The sequence below is a fragment of the Glandiceps talaboti genome, chromosome 15, assembly GCF_964340395.1.
Source record: "Glandiceps talaboti chromosome 15, keGlaTala1.1, whole genome shotgun sequence".
Classification (NCBI taxonomy): Eukaryota; Metazoa; Hemichordata; class Enteropneusta; family Spengelidae; genus Glandiceps; species Glandiceps talaboti.
Genome location: NC_135563.1, coordinates 21,131,106 through 21,154,572, shown reverse-complemented (window position 1 = coordinate 21,154,572; position 23,467 = coordinate 21,131,106). Strand labels below are relative to the sequence as shown.

Sequence of the window (23,467 nt, the reverse complement as noted above, 5' to 3'; positions counted from 1 at the left end):
TGGCCATGTGTTGCACTGTACTGACCATAGTTAGTGATTAGCCTACAATGTAGGTACATCACTTATCTTTCAAATTAAAAGTCTCATGCAAGTGCAGACATATCAACAAAGTGCTCTGCAAATACTAATTCAGAGGCTACCATGTGTTACACTGTACCAGCCATTCTGATTGGTTGGAGGCTACCATGTGTTACACTGTACCAGCCATGCTGATTGGTTGGAGGCTATCATGTGTTACACTCTATTGGCCAGGCTATGATGATTGGTTGGCTCTAGATGGGTTACCTTGATAGTCAATGAGTTTAAGGGAAAGCAACGACACAAAATGAAAGTAACAACTACTGATGTGAACACCATGTGTTACATTCAACCACTAAATTCAGTCACCATGATTGGTTCACCACACTTACACCACTAATTAGCAAGGCTACAAACAACTTGACAAAGAAAATGAACAGAACTGAATGTGAGTAATGGGGGTTGGGTATGGGGGTTAGAGGAAGTGTACGTTCAAGTAAAATATACATATATCTATATACTTTTGTTTTTTCACATATTGTCATAGTAAAAATATCTTCACATATTCATGAGGTCTTGAGGTAAAAAAAAATGTATTTGTATTTTGAAGATTGGTAAAGTTTGCGAGAAATGGCTTGCATGTAATTGTATGCTTTATACCTGTTATCTATTCAAAATGATAAACTGTGTATTCTGAACCGATACACCAAGACATCCACTCTTGTTCTGCTTTAAAAACTACTATATAAACAATTTATCCTGAAATTGTTAATTTTGTACAAATAAAATAAGTGACATTTGTATATAACACATCACTTGTTACTGCTAATTTTCTTTGGTACAAATACAACATAAATTCAACACACTTTTTGTCATGAAGCCTGCCTCCTTCCCATCTCTTCCTCCTTTCAGTATTTCTCTCTACATGTGCCTCCCTCTCAACTCTCTCTTTTCTTGCCCTCATCTATCTACAATGTACCTATCCCAAGCCGTTACCCTTCCTTGCTCCTTCATCCCTCCATCTATCCATCCCATCCCTCCCTTTACCCATCCCATCTAATCTCTTCCTTCATCACATCCTACCTTCCCTCCTCCCTCTATATATCCATCCCATCCTCCATCTATCTATCCATCCCATCCCATTCCTCCATCTATCTATCCATCCATCTATCCATCCCATCTTATCTCTTCCTTCATCACATCCCATCCCATCCCCCTTCCACCCACTCTTTCCTTCCTATGTGTCCCACCTTCCAATCTGTTCCCCATTAGACTGTGTAAACAATTAAATATAAATCTGCATATGAAAATACTCAATTAGACCATCAGTGTGAAGTTTGTGTTGTATCTTTTACTGTAGTAGGTTGATGTAACAATATGACATCACATCACAGCACAGGTATGTAAATGAGTACATGTACACTGTATCAGTCATACAGCTAGGAAGGGACAGTTCGTCAGAAGATTATATAAGATACACATTTATACTATTGATCATTTGGCAAGTTAGGTTGTTGTTGTTTTGCTTGCTAGACAAGAACACCTTTGTTGCTGAACACAACACCAAACAAACCGCCTGTTTTAGCTGTCTTTCAGTAAGTGACCAGTAGTAGTAGTACACTACATGTATATGTGTCAGTTCCTGCTTTCACTAACTATGCATAATAGAATAAAACTGAAATTATTTCCAACAAAAAGTACAAGAAGAACAGATTTCTGTATGCTATAAAGTTACCTTTCTGTTGAGAACATGAAAGTTTAATAGGCTCCTCACTACCTGCTTAGCTTTTTATCAGTATTTTAAAATTGCAGATACAAGTCTGACGGACCTTGTGAATATTTGATCCTGGTAAAGCTGCATAAAAATCGTTTCAATGGAGAGTGAAGGGATTTACTAGATCCCTAGGTATACTAAATAGTGTACGCTTAACTACCAACATGATTGGTATATATATGAATATTAAGTGTGGAGATCACAATTATGAAGAGAGGGATGTTCACGTGATCTTTTGGCACAATTTCCATCACTCATGTTGATTGTTTTAAAATATTGCATTTTTTATACCATGTACTCGCTCTAATTATCTATTTTCTCAAACTATCTAAGTGGAATATCTCCAAGGAATGTCTTCTCCTGGTCAATAGTTGGTCTTTTTGAGTTGTGTATTTGATTCATAAATTGTTATTTTCTTTCCTGTTTTGAAGGCAAAATGAGCAGCTTTGAAATGACAGCACTAGCCATTCATTTATTAGAAGTGCTTCTTTATGGGGCTTTACACAAATGTGTGTAGTTTCCTTTGGGAGAAGTAACTGCCCTGACGAATTCATTTCATTTCTGCCTTTACGCTATTATTTTTGTATTAAGTAATACAGCAGCTGAGGCGCAGTTTGACATTAGCACAAAATTCATCTCTTACAGAAAAAGTGTGATTTTTCATCAAAAACCCAATTTCAGCCATTCCACTTTTTCACAAACTGCCACACATTGAGTGCTATCCTTGTTCCATTTGCAATCATATTACTAATAAATGCACAGGGGATTCAGGGACTGCCTCTAGCTATTCTAATAAACACACTTGGAACAAATTGTACGGAGACATGAAAGATATGAAACAAGTGACATGCATCATGCCCACGGCATCCATATTGGAAACAAAAGGATTCAATTTCGTCAAAATTAACCAATTTAACGTAGTCTACTGTGATCCTTAGACCAGATTAAATCATTTAAGGGATTTAGTTTAACTTTTGAAACATTCTATATTATCTTGAATATTGTGGTGACATACTTGCTGTTGGCTTTCAATAACCATAAAAATAAACTAGTGTTTACCCATGATGCAATGTAACGATGGTGGTGCCAGCAGTGCTTAAATCATATTAGTGACCGTTGGATTTGCCTTCTAGCAAATTAAACTGCACTGTAAACTATAAAAAAAATAATTTAGAAGCAACCCAATTTCAAGTTTCAAGGACAAAATAATTTCATAGTAAATATAAATTGCTAGTATGCAAAGATGTGTATATATTCTGGGCATAGTGTGCATAAAAAGTATTTTATGTGCTCAGTGTAGTAGTGAGGGCCAGTGAAATGCCATTAACTTAATGCAAGATTTACACCAGCCTTGAAAACAGCCTTCAACTATAAAACTACACAACACACTACACCATTCTGCTTTTCAGTTCTGATATTGTAATCACAGTCATGACATTGTTTATAGCATGGGCATGTTCTTTAAACTTCCTCTGTGAATGGCACGTACGTTTGCATGCATACATTTACTAGAATGTGTTTGTCTGTTTATGTATATCTTTCCACACATGAATAGCCTGGGTAAATCCTCATCTAAATTCCACTTTACTTTAACCCTCTTCCAGGTACATTTGGTTACCATGTACACAGAAAGCTAAGCAAACTAACTATGTATATAGACACTGGTAGGGCAACACAGGAACCCTCACAGAATTGTACTGACATGGCCATGTTGTTATGTCACAAGGTAACTTTTGAACTAAGCACCGCCAATCAACTGATGTAAAAGAAAAATGCAATATGTGTTTGTAGAGTGTTGGCACAAACCAAGGCTATGCAAGTAATGGACCATTGGTCATAATGTAAGGGGGATAGTTGTATGAAGGAATGACAGATATGGGACAGATACAAGGTCTATTACTCAAGGTTGTTGTGTTAATATTCAACTTTTTTGTTTACTTCCTGTGGACAGACTGAAAACCATGCACATTTTTCATAACACTTCATTTCCATGAATTCTTGTGACAAGAGTGTGAGGGGTCAAACTAATCAAAGACCTAAACACATACACAATCTTTGACTTGCCCTGAGCAAGAAGCTGACTAGCCCGGAAAGACTTGTTGTTGGCTTTCAAATCTAGCAATGTGAAATGGTCATTAGCTTTGAAAACCACATAGCAACCTAAGAATTGCATCTTACAAGTATACAGTTAAAAGAGTTTTTCTGTATAGTTTCTTTACATGTTTTTTTTTTCTTTTTCAGGTGTGTGTGTGTGTGTGTGTGTGTGTGTGTGTGTGTGTGTGTGTGTGTGTGTGTGTGTGTGTGTGTGTGTGTGTGTGTGTGTGTGTGTGTGTGTGGTGGGGGTATTAAAGTGCTGGGGATGGTCATCCAAGTTTGTTACAGATTGAATACAAATGGATATTTTAAATGCCACATATCTATATTATAGTCACAGTTGTCTTTTCAGTATATATTTCTATCTATTGCAATACGCTGTATTTTTTTACAGTTCATATCAGTAAATAATTTCACTAGAAATTTCTCATCCTATCAGTATCAACAGCAAAGTAGTACAGACAATAATTTGACAGACTGAGTAAAGTTAAATGTGTGAAAACTACACTCCCTTCCATCTGCTAGCCATGCCTCTCTACATTCCACACCATTCCACCAGGAATATAGATAATAGTGTCATAAAATTGGGTATTTTCCAGAACAAAAACCATTCATTACTCCCACAACCTTATTTTTTGGATCATTAGAATTCCTTGTGGTACCTTATGCAAATATGTATTACCTGGGTTGAATGCAGCCCAACATTCCTGTTACTGTTAGACAGTAAGAAGTAAGAATGGGTCACAGGAAGACAACTTTCTCTCTTTGTTGATACAGCTACATTCACCTTGATAATCTGCTGCAGTTTTCAATCTAACTCACTCATATGAAACAATGTGACCTTAGCTGTTAATTCTATACCATGTCAATGATGCCTTGTTTCCACTTCCCACATTACTTTAAATCTCACTCTGAGCCGACACAACTGAATTCATTAAGTTTTGAATAAGTGAATGCTTTCTTTACTCAATTGGTATGCTGTCCATAGAGGACAGGCTTATACACTCTTACATAATATCCATAGTTGTCCACCTACATAAGTCCATGGGGAGGCTATTTGTATTCTAAACCGCCTTAAAAAGTATGTGTACAAACTCACTTTGGTATGAAAACATAGAATTGGAGCATTGACCTCTGTGTTTCTTACACACTATCTATCCAGGTTGAAACATTAGCAAGGCAAATGATATCACATATTGGACTCCACCTACCCTCACCTGCTCCATTCACTTTACATGCCTTATCATCAATACCTTTTGTTCTACAGTTCAACAACTTGAATATATATACACACTCACCAATATTTAACTAGACTTCATTTATGCATACTGGTGTTCAGACAGGCGTTCCCATATGGTAGATATCAACCCAAGTAGTGGCTGCACTGCCCGTTCTTTTAACTACACAAATGCTGGCACAATATTACTAGCTTTATCACACTCAAGTATAGAAAATAATATGAACTTAGGGAGCCTTGAAACACAACAATACCCCCTGGTACTGTGAACAAACATTCTGGTAAAGCACATAGTGAACGTCAATAGTTAATTCAATGTAAATAATGGTGTCTTCATGATTACTTAGATCATAGGGTTTTAGATTCATGTTACCTATAATTTTAGAACATCATCATGGTAACAGAAACGGATATTTTATCAAGTAAGAAGGAGAGGAAATAGCAGGAGGTCAGCTATGGTTGGTTGATGTGCCATTATACTATGTTATATTTGTTCTCTAATGAAACAACCTTAGCCACCAACATACCACACAATTTTGAAGAATAGTGCCGGATACATCATTTCACCACCCCCAAACAGAGTTTACTTTACTAAATTCCCCATGTTTGAATTACCCAGTATCTTACATACAACACAGGAATACACCTAGCTATCAAAAAATACATGAAATGTTGTACAGGGAGCCAACAGCACAATTCAACATGGCTGCCATTCAATACAGTTCACACACTTATCAATAAATCATGAGGGATGGCACAACACAAAATAACTGTATTACAAAATGTGAATAAATTCATACATAAAAGGAGACAGAGCAGCTTAAACTGAAAAAATATGGAACGCAGCTTTGCATCACTTATTGTACTTTACAGAATAATTCTATCTTTATAGTCACAAATAACAATTCCCAGCTGGAACATAACCCTATTCACTGTATGTATGATTTCTCTGTATTATCCTGCAACCATTACAGTCTGTCATGCCTCTTGAAATTTCAATCTATACTGAATTTAATCAACTTTATATGCCATGCCACTATCTTTTATTTTATTCCTTTATCCATTTTTTTTTTGTTCCTTGATCCGTATGTAACCTAAAATTATAAACAAACATAACAACCATTCTGAACAATTTTGATGAAAGAACAAACAGAAAGTGAAAATTGTCAATAATCAAAATTAAAGGGGTATGGGTCAGATGTAAATAAAACATTTTTCCTGTGACATTTTTGTACCATGTAAAGAATTACACATTTATTGTACACTCTGAAAGATCTGTAGCATAGTTAGGGCAAACTGAATAAATGATTTGATGAGGTACTTTTTGGGTTCACCCAGAAAGTACTGCTGATATCAGGATAGCTGAACAAATGCACATGTACAAACCTGTCTATGCTATATTGATATTTTATGCTATTTTCAGAAAGAAAATTAACATGAATATGATACAAGATGGATTTTAAGTACATTTTTAAGTATTAGAAAAAAAATAGTATCTCAAGTTGGCCTATGTCCCTGTAATCACTTCTGAATACATACTCCTGAATTTTTCCCTGGGCAACTTTTGCAACATGCAGCACCAGACAAATTTGAGGGTTTTTTCTTTTTTATTCATCAATAGCCAGCTGGGTTTTTTCATTAATTTTTTTTTTCTATCTGCAACAGCTTGATGCTGCTGATGTTTCTGTGTTCCAAATTCACCCTATTTCTGCCAGGAACAGCTAGATTTAAAACTGCCGATGCATACACACGTTCTGTGTTCCATTTTCTGTCAGGAACAGATAAATGCTTACTGTCAATGTATGAAAATCTTTGGTGCTGAAATATAACAGATATAAAAGTCTAAAAGGAAGTAAAGTAAAGGTACATCCATATCCACCCAATCCATTTTGTTTTTCAATCATTTGTGTTCATCTACATAAAGTGCCAATTTATTCTCAAACTGTGTTCTCCGTACAGGTAGTGAATTATGAATGATTTCACTGAGATCACTAAGAGCCACTAGTTAATGCTAAACAGGCAGGTCACAGCTTGTACTTGTACCAACCTGGTGTACCTCCCCATATTCAACAGTTACATGGGTGTCTTTGTTTATCACATCAATAACAAAGACAAAACAACACCCAACCTCCACACTGGAAAGACAATAATATACTTAACAAGATCATATTTCGGCTAAAAATTAAATTATTTATTCATCCTAGCTTTTATGTGTATTGTCAACATTCATTATATTTGATAAAGCTCTACTATTCAAGTAAACAACGTGAACTATTAACACAAATTTTGTAGCATTCAGGTTTTTATACGTGTACAAAACATTCATTTTTGAAAAATATGAGAACATCAGCCAATAAACAAGTCTAATATATTCTTGCATATCTATAATATGGTCTATGATTATTTAGTCTATCCCAGGACTTTTTTATTAAATATTAGAACTGAAATATATAGGATATAAAAATACTCTTTGAAACTCAACAGCTGAGGTTAATAGTGTCTATGGAGGTCTGTTATCGTGACAGTGTGTGTACTTGCACTGTTTAATTATACCCCTTGTTGCAGTCTTTGCCTCCAACTTCCTCCCTCTAGCTAAGGAGCATGTTTAATGATGAGGAGACAACAAAGGGTTTAATCTCTGGGCAACACAACGTGTGGCTGCTGCAGCGCTCACAAGTGGCATATTGTTTCTAAATGCGGTCTATTTTCTATACTTGTTGGTTGTGTTTGTGCTGTCAGCATAGTAAGCTTTGTGCATGGTGGTCTCAGATCTCGTACTTTAAGTCAACTAATAATTAAATATAAAGGGCAGATGGAAGCTACAATAAAACCCTACCATCCCTTGTAAGTTGTAGCCTGATTTCATTTCCCACAATCCTTTGAGAGATGTGTGTTTACTAAGGCTTGAGAATCCCAGAATCAGGAAAGGGGGGGGGGGGGGGGGGGATAATCTAATAAACTCTTACTAATTGCAATATATTTAACCTTGGTACAATACCTGGTAACTTCAGGTATTCTTTATCTACTTACTATTCTGAAAAAAGCACTACAACTATTTCATAACTTCATTTTCTGAGTAATTTAATAAATGTGGCCCTTTTAACTTACAGTACCACTTTAACTGGTTTTGTACTGCAAATGCTTATGTGTTTAATATCTTGCATGGTACAACACTTTTGAATATTTTTAATGAATAGCTAAAGCTGCTAAGAAAATAAACATGCATTAAATATTTTAACATTTAAACAAATGCTATTCCTCTCAATATACATTTTCATCTTTCTAACATAAGTAAATAAACTAATAAGTTATCTAAGCTCTACTACTAATCAAATCAAATTTGCAATTGTAAGACAGACCTATAGGTTAAGATAGTTATAATACCATATTGACAAGTTTTTTGACTTTATAAAAACATGAGTGTTCCCAAATGATGACACACAACTCTAAAAGGAACAGGGTCTAACAACTGTTATAGTTGGTGTGAACTTAGGAAAGTACACTTTTTGATAATAGGCATATTTCAAAATAACATGTTAGGTTGGCATATCCATAAAATTGTCACAAGACAGCTGCCTGCAGGCTTCATGCCAGCAATCCATGCTGTCCTGTTCTATATATGACACACCTGGATATACCTCAATGTGATTATTTTTAAAGTAAATAGTATACACACTGAATATGTGCAAAGATAGTGCCTTGAAGGTGTATCATTCATGGAAGATTCAAGGCATTCACAATGTTCAGATTCAGTGGTACTTGGTATATATATATATAATATGGTATGCACTAGTCCATGGAAAACTAATTATACATCTAATACAGTCTATGTATAACACTTGGGTATATCCCTATGTGTGTATAAAATGTCTATGTACAACACTTGGGTATATCCCTATGTGTGTATTCAATGTCTATGCACAACACTTGGGTATATCCCTATGTGTGTATTCAATCTATGCACAACACTTGGGTATATCCCTATGTGTGTATAAAATGTCTATGTACAACACTTGGGTATATCCCTATGTGTGTATTCAATGTCTATGTACAACACTTGGGTATATCCCTATGTGTGTATAAAATGTCTATGCACAACACTTGGGTATATCCCTATGTGTATATTCAATCTATGTACAACACTTGGGTATATCCATATGTGTGTATTCAATGTCAATGCACAACACTTGGGTATATCCCTATGTGTATATTCAATCTATGTACAACACTTGGGTATATCCCTATGTGTGTATTCAATGTCAATGCACAACACTTGGGTATATCCCTATGTGTGTATTCAATGTCTATGTACAACACTTGGGTTTATACCTATGTGTGTATATTCAATGTCTATGTGCAACACGGGTATATCCCTATGTGTGTATTCAATCTATGTACAACACTTGGGTATATCCCTATGTGTGTATTCAATCTATGTACAACACTTGGGTATATCCCTATGTGTGTATAAAATGTCTATGTACAACACTTGGGTATATCCCTATGTGTGTATAAACTGTCTATGCACTGCACTTGGGTATATCTCTATGTGTATATTCAATGTCTATGTACAACACCTGGCTCTACCCCTATGTGTATATTCAATGTACAACACTGGGTATATCCCTATGTGTATATTCAATGTCTTAGCACAACACTTGGGTATATCCCTATGTGTATATTCAATGTCTATGCACAACACTTGGGTATATCCCTATGTGTGTATAAACTGTCTATGCACTGCACTTGGGTATATCTCTATGTGTATATTCAATGTCTATGTACAACACCTGGCTCTACCCCTATGTGTATATTCAATGTACAACACTGGATACACCCCTATAGGGGTGTCGAACTTTATTTGCATATACTTATAAATGGTCACTTTACTTGTCTAGGGTAACGGCCTAAGGAAAGTTTTAGGTGGCTATGTAATATTTATTGGAACATTTCTGTTGAGATATGGGAACTAGAAATATACAAATATGGGTTCTGACTTAACTTCTGACATAAAATATTAACTGGAATTTTTTGACCCAAAATCGAAATTAAACCAGAAAAGACATAACTTAGAGTTTAAATCCTACTGTAACGGGATCAGATTTGAAAGGTACTTTACTTTATGTTCATTAAATGTTCAACTAATCGTAGGCATCGTAGTCAATATCAAATTTCATCCCACAACCATACTTATAAAATATACATTTGGAAAAATGTTTACCCTCCTACATGTATCTAAGCACCAAACACCACATCGTCTATCTACAAACTCTTACACATAGAAGTCATTACCTCTTGAGTATGTACAGTATCAGAAATATATTGTGCATGCAAGCTTCAGCTTTAGACGAAGGTCATACAATCCTAGCAGACAGCTTTTTAATCTTTTCATGCCTGCTTCTCGGCAGATTAAAATTAGCCTTTCCATGACTACACCACAGTGCAACAAATCAGATACAAAATAGGTGGTAGAGGGGGCCAAGACTTTTATATTCATCACACCGGACCCTAGTTTTCCCATGTTATCATTCCCCTTAAGCTTTTGTTCACCAAGAGTACTAACTATCCAAAAACTAGCCTCCCTACATGATCTATATGACCTTTGACCCGGCACAAACTTGTCATGGCTGGCATGTCAAGTAATAGATAAGCACATTGGCCATTACCCCCAACAATCGGTTTTATGCGCTGACTGCTGTAGGAAAAGTGCTTCACAATCAATGTGTACCTTTGTATTCACCAAGCTCCTTACAGTAGGGACCTATTTGAATTGACCTGGCTATCTCACATATCACAAACTCTTACACAGGGTGTACTTAATCTCAAAGGAGTTGTCAACTTGCGCACAGTACCTTATGCTGAAAAACCAAAATATGTTCAAATTAAATATCTCGAGGTCAGCTCAAAATTTATCAAAATAATTGTCCAGTTAGCATAAATCTATCTGAATTTACATAATTCATATCCAATATCAGACTTTTTTCATTCAATGATAGAAATTTTTGAGTATTTTAAATTCTAAGAACAATATCATGACAACGCTGCTTTCTTCTCATTCCTAACACTAAAGTTTCCAAACATTTCAAATATGTTGAAATCTATAAATATCAAGTCCCTGACATGCATTCTTCCATTGATAACAGACTGTCCTCACTTACTTTCCATGGATCTTTACAAACTTGATGACTGTCTTCTAAGTCTGATTTATGGTGTTGTATCTTGTCTATTCAGACACACTCTTATTCAACATTTCCACTAAAACTATTTCTCCTCTTTCAGTAAAAACCAAGCAATTCTACATATTACTGCTACATTATTACACAAAAGTCACACTATTGTTGTCCACAAATACAAACCCACAGCAAGTTGACACCACAATGGGACGCATGTACATGTACAAAAGTTATTAAAAATTTCAGCTAGGCATCCACATACCATCCTCTAGCCGTAGGGCAAGTCAATAGTGTACACTGGCCATGAGAAAAAATAGTGCCTTCAGGGATCACCAATGGAAGGAAAAATAAGTTTGCAGTGTTTATATTTTGGTGGTACTCAATATGGTTTCCACTAGTCCATGGAAACCTTCAAAGCTTCAACGCTAATAGTACATCTTATCTTATAATGTTCATATAAATATATAGTTTATTATACAATGGACAAGCCGAGTAAAACTAAAATATATGGCATATATACTTACTTAACTCTTTCTACTTCACAACAACACATATCTATATCACGACAATGTATGTCTAAGTCACTGGTTCAGCAGTGTTCAAAATATGAGTCAAAACATTCAAAATTGCCATTACTTTCCCCATTTTTTGTTTATACTACTGGCGTTGGTATAATTATGTTATTCTTCAATATTTGTCAGAAAATACTCATGACCTAAGGGTTTTCTCACTAGTCTATAGTCGTCTAGCAACTCGAAGTGTCAAAGTCCTCTTATGTCACTTGTATTTTCCTTGGCTGAAAAAAGAAAACTATTGGGGAATACATTTAATTATATATGGTATCGTTTATAGCATGGACTCCACTTGAATAACTTGGAATTCACTGGCCAATTCTATCGAAAACAACACTATATTTAAATTTAATTTAAGTTATATATTTTTAATTGCGGAACTATTCATTAAGGCCTAATAAAAAAAATTGTGTGATTCCGATTATGCTCAATTTTAGAATAGGTGGGGCAGGTAGATTTTTTATTTTATTTTATCATATTTTTTTTTCATGTGTGAGTGTCTAGTTCAGGTTTACCATTATTTTCCAAATGGTCTCTGTGTTATTTATTTCTTCCTATCAGATGTACAGCCATTACAGATTGGAACAACAGTTTTATATTGTCTTTTTAAGTTTTCGCATCCACTACTTCTCATGAGACTTCACACAATTTTTGCGACTTTGTCATTTTTTTTCTTGAACACGTAAAACAAAGTTTAGCGTTGGCAGTAAAAAACTTGGTGGGGTCTAGTAACCAGAACCAAATAATTTTTTTAGGCCCACAGCCAAAGATGGAACCCACTTTGAAAGTTTTAATTCACTGGTCAATTCTATCCAAAACACCAATATATTTAAATTTCAGTTTCAGTTTTCAGCCTTTTTGTTCCTAGATGAGTTTTGTATTTCATTAGACTTCACACCATTAAAATAATAGTGCAACATATGTTACCCAGCAAACTGACTATCATTTGTAGCTTTCCCAGATTACTGCAGTATTCAATGACTGTTTTGTTCATTTCTGGAGGGGATTAGTATCTTTATTGAAATAATACCATCGGCATCACAGCTGTTTGTGAGACTTTCTATCTTGGTTACTCATCTTTCCTTCATTCTTACCCTTACCCTTACCCCCCAAAAAATAAATGGTGTGAATAAATTTTGGTCACCTATGACCTCCAACAATGACCCCTGACCTTTCAAACAAACAGAACTGCAGTTATGGTAAGGCATTCACTCATTACCATATTCTTACATTAGTTTTATGATATCAATGACATCATAATTAAGATTACAGATTACTCTTTCATTCCGACCAATTTTTATATAGCTCTCCCAGATATGTTTCTTAAAGACATAAGTTTCAATTATAAAATGAGTCTTAAGAAGTGGAGTATCGCATAGCCAGATTATGTTTTAAATTCATAACACCAGCTAGTCTGGATGACACCTGACTGATTGGTATGAAAAGTTTACACTACTTTCAACAAGAACAAATACAACTTTAGAGGTGTTGGACCCAGCTTTAGATAACTATTGCGTATGCCTCCAACTCTAACAAACATTTCATCAACATTACAGTGTACTCTAATGATATTTATTGTCTTCAGTTTGTTTGCTTTATAAAACACAGGTTCAGCTACGTAACATATCAGGGCTTGAATATAACTTTTGGGCTTGGTAGCCAAATTCATCTAAGTGAACTGCTTCAGCTACAATTCTCCATTGATTTCCATTAGTCTAATAGACTACCAAATAACAAAGTTGGTAGTCAAGATACAATGTTTGGTAGTCTATATGCCCTTAACTACTGCCAATTTCAAGCCCTGCATATACAATGTATATTGGTCCCAGTGGTAATGCTGAAACTTTACATATAATTACACACTCTCTAATACAATCTTAGTACCCGCAATAACATTTTACCTCACGCTAGAGAAGGTCTAATCTAAAGTCAAGTCATATGGAAATTTTAAGACAATAGTCACAAACTCCACACCAGTTGATAATGTCAACTTATTTTCATGCACGCATGTGTAGCAAGTACAGCAAAAGTGCTGGCTAAGAAACTGAGTGCACAATATCTTTATGATGTATCCATCTGGTAAAAGTATATTTCAGGTACCAAGAATTGTCTACTGTACCCAACAAACACTGTCAATATACCTACTTTTTAAAGTTTGCCCTGTTTATTCTTTGGGTCTAACACTCCGATTTAAAGAATATAGCTGGACTAAAATATCTTGTAAAAATTATAGAAGTAGATAAACAAGTAAATTTATACAGTATTTCAAAAGAAATCAGTTCCTTCGTGCTTTCAGGTAAATTTTCAAAAATTTATTTATTTATTATAAGGTTATTTGGCATAACATTTGACTGTAAGTTACATTAACTGTTGCAGTATTGATAATCATTCTACAAGTAAATGCCTTCTTTTAATGAAAATTGTATTTTGATCATTCAAAATAATTGACAGCCAAAGAATATATTTACTGAGACTGATTCAGATAGATTTTGTTTTTAAAAATGCACCATTTAGCTTTACTTGTCAAACATTAACGCAAAAATGTCAGCACTGTGACAATGAAAGAAAGCAACAACTCAAATCCCCAAGGAATAGTTCTGTACAGTGGTAGACGATAAACACTGTGAATAGCACTACAGAAGAAATGGCCAATTGACGAGAGCTATCAAATACCTTTGACTATGTCGCCATACTGAATGCACTACAACACCACCCAGCTGTGTTTCCCACACATCAAGTTGAATCCACACTAAATTTACATTCCAACCAATAGCATGCTAGCAATAGGCTGTTGGCATGTTAGTATTCCCTTTCAAAGTCTAACCACTTATTGTCCTCTTTTCACCAAGATAAGGGACCTTGTAGGGAGTCCTTTACAAATGTAAATGAACTAGGGGGATAGAATTACTGACAACCCAACTATTCCCTGGTTGATCATAGCAACTTAAAAACTACAAACTGCTCTAGTTCTCAGCTTTTAGCTGTCAAGCATAAAGAGACATAAAGTTGTTAAAGGACTGAATGATGTTTACATTTCTCTTATGAAAAGGCTGTACCAAAATGAAGTAATGTTGTCAGTGTCCAAGGCCACAGTGGCCCTAAACTTTTGCCTTGTCAACTGATTAATGATACCAACTGTTAATTAGTGAACATTGTAATTATCAACAGTAAAGAACTTAGCACTGATGCCTACAAATACTCGTACACGTGATAAAATAACTGTATCAAGACCGACAATTTACTCCACCCTTTTCTTATTATAGTACTGAAAGCCTAAGAAGTTAAAAATTTAATGATATGACCAAAAAAAAGAAGAAAAAATTTGACTGTTATTTATAATTTCCAATTAGCGCATTGCTATCTTGATTCTCATACAGGGAGACATATGCAGACATGGACAGAGGAAAATAATATGTTCAGAGGTGAGGGTTTGAAAATCTTAACTACTATAGCATTCACAAACTACCTCTCTAATTTCAATACTTTTAAAATACATATTAACATAATTTCAGTTGTATTGGGGTCATGCAAGAACACGCATATTCAAATATTTGTTTAAATATCTCTTAAAATGTTTGCGACCAAGAGATATTAATTTTGAGAAAACAGCTCCATTTTGCTAAAAAGATCTAAAAATAAAGTTTATGGTCACAGTTGTTTCAGAAGTGAGTACAATGAAATAATGTTCCACCACTCATTTCTGTTGTTTATTGACCCATCAATTCTCACTTCTTCCCATGATGCTTTGCATGATATACACAATGTTTATAAATAAACAAAATGATATTATGCCAGAAATTTATCTTTCTGCAAAATTTTAAGTTTAGGTGTCAATGTACAAGAATGGTTAGTTCGTAGCACTTTTCCAGCATTACAATATTCTCATACTTGTTTACGATAAAAAAAATCGCCTCTCGAATATTGTTTTGGCCATCTAATGTAGATTTTATACAATATCTGAGATTCTACCCTGAAAAATTGCCTCCACTTTAAAATTTGTCATTACCTGATATTTCACATTATTAACTTTACATATTACCTTCAATAAATCAATACACAAGGTGAATAAATTTTATTGAGGGGAGGAGCTTATTTCTGGGAAGCTGCCAGAGTAAGAGAGCACTTTGAATGATAATGTACAGTCCCTCAAGCATATGATAGAGGGACTGTGGATAATGATATGGTTATACAATCCATGGTAGTTCTGTTTATAATTCAATCATTCCAAAGTCTTATTTTCTAGACTTATCAACATCATAGGAACATGATTTAACTGTTAATATAGTTCAGAAGTACTACTGTCATTCATATCAACAAAGTTGGTACACTAAATTCACCAACTTTTACATGTAATACTGTACACTGAATGGGAAAGAAATTACCTATCACTGTAGTGTTGAATGTGTTTTATGTTTCAAAGTTCTGTAATTTTGTCGGATTCGAAAACAAACATATTTTAACTTTCATCCAAATTATCAATGTGGTATTATTAATGAAGAGATGCAAGAGAGGAAACAGAATCCTAGAATTGTAAACCTTTATCCACGTTAGTTTATTATCAGGTTGTTTTCCCAGTACTAGAATACCCGCACTAGTACATATGTTTGGGTGAATTTTATGATATTGTGAGAAGCTTTGAATTTTATTTGTACATGTTTTTACCTTGATATGATCTCCTTCTTGCAGTATCCCTTAGGTCGTAACCACCAGGCCCGGGGCCCGAATTTGGCGAATTAACTCGCAGTTCAGTAAACACATTCGAAGAGGGGGACAGAGGTGATCGCCTGTGAAAATTTACACTTGGCGTTGGAGTCCTTGGTATGGAGTTGTTGTAAAGGTCCCTGTTTGGCGAAAGGTTCATATTATCTGAAGAATTCATGGACAATTCAGCGAAATCACCAATGTCGCCACTCGTTATTCTGGCATTTTCCTCGTCAAAAGCCGTATGTCCGTTTGCACGACCCCCAGCAGTGTGCAGCGGCTTTGGCAAGATTCGTCGTCGTAACCTCCGAACGTTTACATGGGCTTCTTGTGTTGCTACTGGCATGTTTCAACAAACGATATTCTCAGACTTACTGAGCAAGCGTACTCAAAATGTACAAAAATAACAGAATACCACAGATACAAGCAATATCTGCGTTGAATCCCTTTCCAAAAATGCACGCGGGTGTGATGGCCGGGCAGTTTGTGAGAGAAAGTCCATATGATGTAGTCGATCCACAAAATCGATCAATGGTTCTTGATCGAACGACGATAACACTGTATTTCTACGACTGTCTAAATCTTTGATAACACAATTAATAAAATACTTCTTAAACAACAGAAGTTATTGTACTTGATATTTCAGGGGAACAACTCCGGCATCGTTAGCAGTAAAACAAGTACGCGACATGGCCTGGTAGAACACAATATTATAACGTATGTACACACACGTACAGGACACGTAGAGAGAAGGCACAAAAAAGCGTCTTTTACCTCCAAAATTGAGTTGGGCTACACACCATCCTGAGTTCCACGATTGTCCAACGGTTATGAAGTGTCCCGACTCAGTTTAAAAGTAAGTGTATCGATGAATTCAACAAGAAATGCTAGAAAGTTAGAACCTTCACACTAGCGGCGTTCAGCATATGAATGACAGCGCTGAGGGTGTATTTTTATGTGAAAATGCTCTGCTTCCGGTCGCCGAGGCTTTTACGTCATTTCCGCGTATTACATCGATGATTCAGTAGAACTCACGCAACGGTATAGCACTTTTACCCTGAGCCCGGGTTCTCAGTACCAAATTCCCCAAATCCAAACTTGGTCACGTAAGAGCCGCAACTCACTTTATCAACGATAACCGCTGGAGTGGTGGTGAGATGGTTAGTTACTGGGTGGGGTGGCGGTTTGCTTGGGCATAAGCAAGATCATGCCAGTAATTATAATCAAAAGTGCTACTTTCCCCGACAATACACGTAAGTTACACTAGGGCTGGAAAAAGACACGCAAAATGATAAATATTGTGAATGTAAATTTTCCAAGATATTGATGGGGTTATAAGCTTACCCACATAATTTAGCAAGTGAAATCCCACACAATACATGTAGTTTTCGTGTGGGAAAAGATATTGCCCTTACTTTGATTCTCGGTTACCCGATGTGAATTCTGTTCCTGTATTGGGTCCGATTAGTTTATTAATAATAACAGTTTATTACAGACTGTCAAATTTGTCCGACATCCCAGGAGCTCCTGTACCTGTGTTGAACAAAACAATAAGGGATTGGCCATTTTCTTCGACCTGGGTGCGGGTGGTTTGTCACCCTATTTTTGAAATTAGAAGTGACTGAGGGGGATCATCCTCAGCTGAATGGGTGGGGTCGTTGTGTTGTGGACTGTGATGGAAAAAAAACTATTTCTACGATAGTATCACCATATCCGCCTACAAAAAAATATGTATATATGTGAATACTGTTAAAATGTGCATTTAAAAAATTAAGACTTGTGGAAATATCCCCTAAAGGATATGGATGACCTAAAAAGGTAAAAACTAAAAAACTAAACAAGAGGTGTGTGTGTGTGTGTGTGTGTGTGTCTGTCTGTCTGTCTGTCTGTCTGTCGGTCGGTCGGTCTCTGTCCGTGCGCCTGTCTGTCTGTCTGTCTGTCTGTCTGTCTGTCTGTTCGTGTCTTTGTATGTCTGTATGTGTCTATGTGCACATGTACTGAGATGGTATGCTGAGATGTACGTGCATTCATTTCCTGACAATCCCCGGCTTTTGTGATGCATATTTTGGTGAACGTTTCCTGACAGGTATAGAATTTTCTATATTTTACATGACCAAGGAAGTTTGAGTTATATCTGGTCTTATGTGCAATTTAGCCATGATTGTCGACTTTTTAAATTTATTTACCGTAGCTCGTTGGGTAGATTATGTGGGTAAATTTACACTTTCTTTATCTCTGTATATGGGGCTATGTCGCGACGACACGAGTGATCAGATATCATATCAGAGCGTGTATGAGATCAGCTGCAGAGCTCATCAAATGAATGAATGTGATATATCCCAAACAACGCCCTCTTGTGAATTATTGGCGAGAGGGATATCACACACATACACACACACACACACATATAGATAGATAGATAGATAGATAGATAGATAGATAGATAGATAGATAGATAGATAGATAGATAGATAGATAGATAGATAGATAGATAGATAGATAGATAGATAGATAGATAGATAGATAGATATTAAGACATACACATACATTCTCAGGCAGTCACCCTCCTCATAATTAAATATAGGCTTTAGAACAGAATTTTTCCACGCCCGTTCATACCCCCACTTTTTGGGGGTACCACCAATTTTATCCGCAGCCCCCTACCATAAATTCTGCTCGTTCCCTAATAATCTGTATTAAAGAGCTATGTATGTTTCATCAAGATAATTTATTCAAAACGACATCAAGGAAGAATTGGCCATGACAATATTTTTTTCGACTATAATGAGTGCATAATTAACAGATCTTCAAGACTATTTCAAGTTTGCCAACTTAGCAACTATAAGGGATTTTTTTATCTCTCCAGAATCCGTACAATTAGTTTTACTGAGACCGGATAGACTTGAATTGAATGGAATTGGGTCTGTACTTATTCACATCAATCACCGCTCCCTAACAAGTTATTGTACGTTTGCATGGTATTTGTAAGATTTTTGAGAGAATGTCTTCAAATTTAGGAGAAAAAATAACGAGTAGTATATGACTTTATTGACTTGTGGATTGTAAAATTGTAATGAACTCGAGTTTAGAATGTGCAACGCAACTTCAACAAGTGGATGAAAAAATTATTTGAGCGAGTTTGGGGTAATTTTAGAACTTTAACACGTCTCCGTCCATGTCTTGATATTCTCGGAGATCGAGAGCCGAGTGGACGGCGACTTTTCGAAGTTCCAGAAGCGCATACTTCCTAGGATCCTGAGCTAGAAGTAATTATATGTTAAGTTATCAATACAAATGATTACAACGAAAATGTTATAGAAGGACTGAAAGACATGCATCCTAATCAAACTATGTCGACAGCAAAACACGAAGGCGGGAAAGTTCGTAACATAGTAAAATTATCGTATCACTGTCTCAGGTAGTCTACAGGCAGTGTGTGCCTCCTTTGTTATCTAATCCGCACGGTTTCTTGACGTTAACGACCTGTATAGCGACCCCAACGGCCAAACTGGCATTATTCATTCGTCTGCGCTGCAGTTTATGTGTGGGCTGCCCAGTTCATTCATTTGAATACCGCTCCAAGTAATTCAATCTGATATTGGCTAGTTGTCCGATTTCACATTCACACATGACTGAAACGTTTAATATTTCAGCATGTAATGTATATATGATTACGTTTTCGTCTTGATTACATAGCGTTCTCGTAAAGAGTGGCAATAAAAATATAAACATCAGGCAAGGACCGAATCACAGTTAGAATTCAGGTTGTTCTGGTTCTTTCTGATTTCGGTTGATTATAAAACTGACAGACAGAAAGAAAATGCATTCTCTCTGAAGCAGAAGTCGGCCATATAAAAGAAAAATTCTGATAAGACATGGGGGGGGGGGATAGGTCTTCTTTCTGTCTGCTTGTTCGAGCTTGAGTAAAAGTGCCTTACTATACATCTCTACTGAATCATCGATGTAATACGCGGAACAAAAATAACGCTACAATTATTTTCCGTGAATATTTACAGTTACATGGAAGTCTATGGATTACTTGCTCAAGTCTTTGGGAGTTTTCACTCTTCATTTGGAAAATTTTTTAACACAACTGACACTGTGTTCATTTGTGTGAAATAGCGACCTCAGTGCAGTGGGTGATTGTTAACAGTCGTGTGAAGACTGGGCTCATTGGGAGGCTACTAGTAACTTTGAGTGGGGGGGGGGGGGTGACCACATTTTTCTTCAAAAAAGTTTAAATGAACAACAAATTCAAAGCATTTGTAGATTAAAGACACACAAAAATCTCCCATGGGACTGGTGCCAGGTTTATGGCTACATAGAGGTTTATATGTCCAATTATACACTCAGTTTCGCAATTTATCGACAGACAAAGTTTTCGGACATAAAACTTGTCCACAATTGTATATTTTCTCCGGTAATGTCATATTGTCTCGGCCAACATTTGTATAAAAGACCGATCGGATGATATTAAAATGTTAATATAAATAATATCGTAGTGTTGGTGTGTATTGCGAGAACATTGAGCTGTGATCACAAAGTCCGGTGTGTTAAAACACTACTGGAACTGTACTTTTTGCGAGAGCAAAGCTCGTGAAAATTTTACAAAAAAATTATCAAGATTTAATTTTATTATTATTATTTAAATCTATGATAATCTACCTAGTATTTTCGATTGTTATTACAAAATTATATGACATTTTCAATGGACTTTGAGTGCTTGTTCAACGAAAAGTATGAAGGTACCTGGAGCAAAAAGATTTATTTTAAGTTACAAATACGTCAAGGCCATCGCCATGCCATTGACTGTGATCAAGCTCCAAGTATGACAGTGTATATAATCATTTTGCTCGAAAAGCAATATTAACTTTAGTGAAGCGACGACTAAATATAACACTAACACTTTTGCAAAAAAAGTATATTACAGGAACAAAAACATGTCAATGTCTGATTTCAAAGACAGGTATTCAAATTATATCCACAAACTTATTTTTGCCCCTGCTTTTCGGCATATCGAAAAAAAGAGCAATTAGGCTGGGGTCAGAATTTACAGCAGGAGGGACGTTGGGAGAAATGGGGGGGGGGCATGAAAAAAACTGAGAGTTCAAAGGGGCTACGAAAGTTTTGATGGTCTGCAGGGGGGGGTGTTTTGCTCATAATTTGAACCAAATTAAACCTCAGGAGCGGTCGTTTGCCGAGTAAATAAACAATAAAAAACATTATCTTCTAAAATCTAGATTCAGCTTGATGAGTTGGTGACAGCCGTGCGAATGTTTTTGTGTATGCCCCCCCCTCTCTCTCTCTCTCTCTCTCTCTCTCTCTCTCTCTCTCTCTCTCTCTCTCTCTCTCTCTCTCTCTCTCTCTCTCTCTGACCTTTTTGAACAAAGAAACCTCAAGAGCAGTCGTTTACCCTGTGCTTTGCAAAATTGTACACTTCATTATTTCATTTACCTACCATACATTTAATTATGAGGTTTGAAATGTTATGGCCTCCTACATGTCCTTATTATATTAAAGTGCTTACTATGGGAGCTGAGGGGGACACCGTACTCACCACTAGCTATCACGTGGATGCTGTTTCTGCCCAAAATCATTATTGAAAGAGAAAACCCTGCAAACTAAGTATCTCCAAGTATAGGTTACAGACCTTTTTCGTAAAGCCCACATGTATGTGTAAAGAAATCTCTCTTCATGTATGGACGCTGAAGTTAATTTCTACCGGGGGGGGGGGGGTATTATTACACACTAAAATATGTGTGACCGGGAAGGGGGGGCTACGAAAATTCTTGGGTTCATTTCAGGGGGGTGAAATCTTTTGATTGGCTGCGGAAAAAAATGTTTGCCCCCCCCCCCCCTGTACATTATGTTAATTATATTTCAATGATTATCATCGAATAGGCCTATTATGCTCTATCCCGGCGAAAACTGAGAGTCGGTGGGTGCACGTACGTCAACCGTGTTCTCCCTCGAGAATAATAGACGGCACAGTGGAAAAATTAAGTGTGTGTGTGTGTGTGTGTGTGTGTGTGTGTGTACGTGTGGGGGGAGTGGGGTTTCTGGTCTCATTAGACTCCCTGTTGATTTTATATAACAGAACCTTCGCCATATAAATACCATATATTCGTTTCTTATTTGTAAATAATAAGAACCCCGGATGCACAGTGAAAATCAGTAAGTAGGTGGTACACCGGTGGTTCCTCCATAAGGCAGTGGAGAGCCCTCACGTACGCTAAATAATAGCGTGATGCATGTGATGTCATGCCGTCGGAACAAAACAAACATCGGTACTGACTCGACTACTCAACTTGACTTTGTATATAACAGAGAGCTGTATGTTGATAAACAATTACATCATTTCATTTTTGAATAAGATTAGTTTCAGAACACAAGATTCGATGGTGACTCATAAAAAATAGTGTATGTATTTATGTATATTCCTGGAAAAACCGTGGTTTTGTTGTTGTATATTAGTAATGGTCTAAAAATAAAACAGCGTCGTTATACTTTTGATTTGCATACATCGATTATTGGATCGACGACAACCACGTGATAAAAAAACTGTGTTGCTATTGGTTGATGCTATGATACAAGGTAGAGGGTTTTTTCACACCCGCTATCAGTTTGTGTCTTTTTTGACGAGAACAACTCTTGCCGTTTTTGGTGCAATTTTTCCTGAAAATTCGTGCGTATTTTGAGCACAGAAGAGTGCGTTGAGCAGAAGACGAAGACGGAAGGCATCACTACACCTACAGTAGACATCAAGACCGATCAGTGTTGTGAAGAAGACCATTAAAAGCTCTTCTCAGTTTCCATCAAGAACGTTGTTTTTCTACTTGGTGAAAAACATCGCCATCTTTGTTTCCTCCGACAACAATCGGGCATCTTGCCAACGATC

At 36.2% G+C, this 23,467-nt stretch overlaps 1 protein-coding gene across 3 annotated transcripts in view; it reads right to left on the bottom strand.

Annotated features, from left to right (window-relative positions):
* The window catches only part of LOC144446088 (E3 ubiquitin-protein ligase RNF38-like), a 53,343-nt gene extending 35,836 nt beyond the window's left edge, over positions 1-17,507 (bottom strand). Inside the window, exons 1-2 of one of the 3 annotated variants that reach the window (XM_078135789.1) lie at positions 17,344-17,507; positions 16,531-16,709 (exon numbers count right to left, since the gene is read on the bottom strand). In XM_078135789.1, the coding sequence (XP_077991915.1) occupies positions 16,531-16,709; positions 17,344-17,372 (208 nt within the window). In that variant the 5' untranslated portion in view covers positions 17,373-17,507. Of the gene's footprint in view, positions 1-16,530 lie in introns of all 3 variants that reach the window. The other 2 variants (XM_078135788.1, XM_078135791.1) reach the window with 2 other exon arrangements.
* Positions 17,508-23,467: the final 5,960 nt, after the last annotated feature.